Source organism: Emiliania huxleyi (assembly GCF_000372725.1).
Source record: "Emiliania huxleyi CCMP1516 unplaced genomic scaffold EMIHUscaffold_389, whole genome shotgun sequence".
Taxonomy (NCBI): Eukaryota; Haptophyta; order Isochrysidales; family Noelaerhabdaceae; genus Emiliania; species Emiliania huxleyi.
Window position 1 is genome coordinate 71,734 of NW_005199052.1, and position 4,464 is coordinate 76,197.

Sequence of the window (4,464 nt, forward strand, 5' to 3'; positions counted from 1 at the left end):
GCGGAGCCCCAGCCTGGGGTCTGGTAGCCTTTCCTTTGGAAGTCGCGCGTACCGGGCTGGCGCACATTTATGCTGTCGTGCAAGCGCGTCGCTGCACGCGGCCTGCAGAAGGAATGACAGCTCGGCGGCAAGGCTTTTCTTGCGCCGGGACGGCTAGGCTTTTTGTGAGACGCCGCTCGCGGAAATCGAGGAAGGCTTGGACTTTTCTTTTCTTGGGAAACGGGAGTGTTGGTTTAGAAGAGGCTGGCCAGCGACTGGACACACCGGCATGGGGGGACGCAAGCAAGGACGGGGATTGGAGGTTGTAGAGAGATTTAACTTTTAAGCACAGCTCGAAGGCGAAATAAAATTAGAAAGAAATGTACTCCCTCCCTCCCCCCCACCCCCCCACCCCCTCTCTCTCTCTCTCTCTCTCTCTCTCTCTCTCTCTCTCTCTCTAAAACCGTCTCACTCAAAATCTTTCTCTTTCTATCTCGGCTCTCTCTCTCTCTCTCTCTCTCTCTCTCTCTCTCTCTCTCTCTCTGTCTCTCTCTCTCTCTCTCATGTCTCAAAATCTCTCTCTCAGAAGCGGAGCACACACGAAGATCGAAGTCGGCACAACAAAAATCCCCTTTGCAGCCAAGCCTACGGGGCACCTAATTCTTTTGGTTGGCAAAAGTGGGGCTCGGGGGCGCAGAGAAACCGCTCACGCCGTGTTCTCACCGAAATGCCGATCGACCTCGACTCCTGGTGCTCGTACTCGACTGAGAAGCAGATTGTCGTGCGGCACCGCTGGGCCGGCATTCTCTACTACTCGTGCTGCCTCTTCGTCCTGATCTACGTCGTCGCCGTGCAGATCATCGCCAACCAGGGCTTCACGGCGTTCCAGGCCCTGAGTGGCACCGTCAAGGGCAGCTTCTTACCGCCCGCCTCGCTCTCGCCGGTCGATTCGCTGCACTACTGCAACCAGTCCGCCAAACGGAGAGGCGCCGCGCAGCCGTGCGTGTCTTGGGACGCTTCGCTCACGACGCAGACCTACTCCAACGCGCTCCTCGTGGGCACGCGCGTCACGCGGCGGCTGCAGCGCCGCAACGCGTCGTGCGGCGAGCTACAGTATGGCTGTGCCCCATGGGCCCAGGCGCCCGACGATGTGGTCTCTGCCTACGTCGGCGATGTCGAGAGCGGGACTGTGCTCGTGCAACACTCCGTCTCGTCGCAGTCGGCGCTCTCTCTCTTGCCGGGCGGGCGCGACGCGCTCGACTCCTTCGGCCCTCGCAAGCCGGCCACGCTCACCGGCGCCGACGGCACGACCGTCGCGACAGTTCCGTGCGACGGCCAGAGGAGCGAGCACGACCCCCGGTGCGGCAAAGGGAGGGGCGACCTCTTCACACTCGGGCATATTCTTCTTCTTCTTATTATTATTATTATTATTATTAGGTGCGGCAAAGGGAGGGGCAGCCTCTTCACACTCGGGCATATTCTTATTCTTCTTCTTATTCTTCTTCTTCTTATTATTATTATTAGGTGCGGCAAAGGGAGGGGCGACCTCTTCACACTCGGGCAGCTGCTCGCTGCGGCAGGCGTCGACCTCGACGCGCCGAGCCTCTCCTCCGTCGGCGAGACGAAGCGCAGCGCCGGAGTCACACTCATCCTCTCCGTCGACTACCGCGCCAACCTCCTCACCAGGCGGCAGTGACAGTGGGCCGTGACCGTGGGCCGCTTCCACGCACAAAGCAACACCCCGGGCCCGAAATCGCACGACAGCACAGTGGGCCGCTTTCACACCTCGCCGACGTTCGACCCAACCCCGACCCTGACGCCGACCTCTACCCCCGGCCGTAGGAGCGCGGACTACTCCTACCTCGTCAACGCCTCTCGGCTCGAGGCCAGCCGACCTTGCAGCTCCTCCCTAGACCCTCCCAGACCCTTCCTCGAGCTTCCTGCAGCCGCCTGTAGGCAAAGGCGACCTTCTTCGGCTCCTTCGCCTCCACCTTCGGCGCCGTCCCCAACGCGACCCGCGAGGTCTTCTCGCTGCACGGCGTCCAGCTCATCTTCGAGCAGAGCGGCGGGCTCACCTCCTTCGATTTCTTCACCCTCCTCCTCACCTTCGTCTCGGGCCTCGCCCTCGTCTCCATCTCGAAGAGCATCACAAACACCTTCCTTCTCTACCTCGCGCCCCGCCGCAACGAGTACCGCCTCTTCCTGCGCTCTCAGACACCGGACTTCGCGCCCGCCAACCAGGCCGAGCGGCGCGCACTCGCCGACCTCGTCGCCTCCAAGCGGCGTAAGCGCGCCATCTGTGACGGCCAGCCGGCCGCCCCGGAGCAGTCCACCGAGCAGACCCTCGTTTCGCCGCTGGCGCCGCTCTCCGAGGAGCCGACCGCACCTCTCCGCGCGGGGAGCCGCGCAGAGTAGCGTCCAGCGAGCGCCTGGATGGCGAACGTACGCGCGCTAGTACCGTGTAATTGTACGTCATGTTATGCGATGTGTGTGTCATCTGTGTCGATATAGTCGTAATAGACTATTATAGTGTGATTGTGCACCCTTGGAGGTACACCTGTAGCATCCGTGTACAGGTACACGATTCGGCCCCCCGCTCCACGACGCACGAGGCACCCGGCGCGCATCCATGGCCCGCCGCCGCCCCCCGCGCCCCCCGGCCCCGCCGCCCGCGCACCGTGTCCGCCGGGGGGCCCGGCCGGGGGCGCGCGTATCTCGCCGTCTCGGCGGTCTCGCTCTCGGCCGGTCGGCGTCCGCTGATATTTTTCGTATTCAGATTTCAAAGTAGTGACTAGTCAAAACTCAAATGTGCAAGATGCAGAACCAGGAGGGAAACACTTACCTTCCGAGGTTCAAGCCGTCCTCATCCACCACCTGCCCGACCAGCCGGCCTAGCGCCGGGTGCGATTTCAACACAAAGTCACCCGCCTTCGTGCGCAGCCAAACGCCGCGCTGGGCGGTCGCGCTGAGGTCTGCGCCGCGCGGGAGGGTGCGCGTCACCGCCGCCTTCAGAGAGGGCCGCGCCCGCGCGTTGACGAAGGGCCCTTCGAAGACGACGCGGTGCGGCCTGTCTGGCAGCGGCAGCGGCACCTCTCCCTCCGCCGGCTCGGACTGCAGCGCGGCGAGCTCTGCCGTCGCCGCGTCGAGGAGGTGCACGGCCCGCGTGGCGCAGCGGACGAGCCGGACGGAAGGGTGGCTGCCGTCGTACCACAAGCTCGCACCGCTCCCGCCGCCGCTCCCACCGCCGCTGCTCCCACCGCCGCCCTCCGCGGCGGGCGGCGGCACCTCCGTCGCCGCTCGCCTCGCCGCCTCGCACAGCGCCCCTCGCGTGCCTCCCGCGCAGAGGCGGAGGGCGATGCGGCGCTCCTCCGCGGCGGCGGCGATGAGGGCGGCGTTGGCGGCAGCGGTCTCGAGCCCATGCGCTGCTCCGAGACCGGCGACCCAAGCGGCTGCGTTGCCGCCACGCAGCGCGAAGAGCTGCGCCGAGGTGGCCAGCAGCGCCTCCGCCTTGGCCGCCGCTTCCGGCGGCGCCGCGCCGCCGCGCACGCAGGCGACGTAGCGGTGTGCGACTGTGGCCGCCTCGCCCGTGCCCGCCTCGGCTGCGCCCGCCTCGGCTGCACCCGCACCCGCACCCGCACCCGCACCCGCACCCGCCTCCGCCTCCGCCTCCGCCGCCGCCGCCGCCGCCGCCGCCGCCGCCGCCGCGGCTCGCGCCTCCGCCTCCGCCCCCTGTGCCTCGGCGAGGAGCGGCAGCGGTGCGGCGTGAGCGAACGGGTTTTGGCGCGAGGGAAGCAGGGTGCGAGCGCCGAAGAGGCGGAGCAGCGCTTCCTGCCCCGCCGCCTCGCTGGCGTTGTAACATGTTAATATGCACGGTGCGCGCATCGCGAGCACGGCGGCGAGGGTGGGCAGCCACGGTGCCACGAGAGGAAGCAGCAGCGTGCCGACGCCGGAGTTGAGGAGCAGCATTGCGTCCGGCCCTGTGGTCAGCGCGGGCGCGTCCTTCAGCCGCGAGTGGAGCGTGCCACTGACCGCACGCACGAGCGGCCGCGGCGGCGGACGCTGGTCGGCCGGGCCCCACTCGCGCATTTCTGGGCCGCACAGGATGAGCTCGACGCCGTGCCGCGCCGCTGGTGGCCAGAGGGCGGCCAGGGGCTCGGCGAGGAGCCCGCGCCGTGCAAGCTCTCCCTCCATCGCCTCTCGAGCGCCGACTATCCACAGCAGCAAGCGGCCGCCCTCGCCGCGGCCAGCGCCGCAGCCAACGGTCCCTGGTGGGAGCACGCCGAGCGCAAACGCGATGGAGGCTGCCGTGGTGAGTCGCGCCCGCCGCAGAGCCGTATCGGGCAGGCCGCCGCAAAGGTGCGCCACATCAGGCCAGCCACGCGGCTCACCCACGTTACCGTTGACTGTAGGCAGTGCTCGCCTCCGCCAGTCGCATCGTTGAGCGCTTGCGGGCCGGCCAAACACGTGCGCCTGGCGACGGTCCAT

At 67.0% G+C, this 4,464-nt stretch overlaps 2 protein-coding genes across 2 annotated transcripts; one reads left to right on the plus strand and one right to left on the minus strand.

Annotated features, from left to right (window-relative positions):
* Nucleotides 1-706: 706 nt before the first annotated feature.
* EMIHUDRAFT_458860 (hypothetical protein) lies at nucleotides 707-2,546 on the plus strand (the record flags this gene model as incomplete). Its single annotated transcript, XM_005771339.1, has 4 exons — nucleotides 707-1,338; nucleotides 1,504-1,665; nucleotides 1,822-1,864; nucleotides 1,936-2,546. The coding sequence occupies 4 exons, from the start codon at nucleotides 707-709 to the stop codon at nucleotides 2,392-2,394; spliced, it is 1,296 nt and encodes a 431-aa protein (XP_005771396.1). The 3' UTR covers nucleotides 2,395-2,546.
* A 271-nt stretch (nucleotides 2,547-2,817) lies between these two features.
* EMIHUDRAFT_243490 (hypothetical protein) lies at nucleotides 2,818-4,464 on the minus strand (the record flags this gene model as incomplete). The annotated part of the gene is made up of 2 exons (XM_005771340.1): nucleotides 2,818-3,175; nucleotides 3,752-4,464. The coding sequence occupies 2 exons, from the start codon at nucleotides 4,462-4,464 to the stop codon at nucleotides 2,818-2,820; spliced, it is 1,071 nt and encodes a 356-aa protein (XP_005771397.1).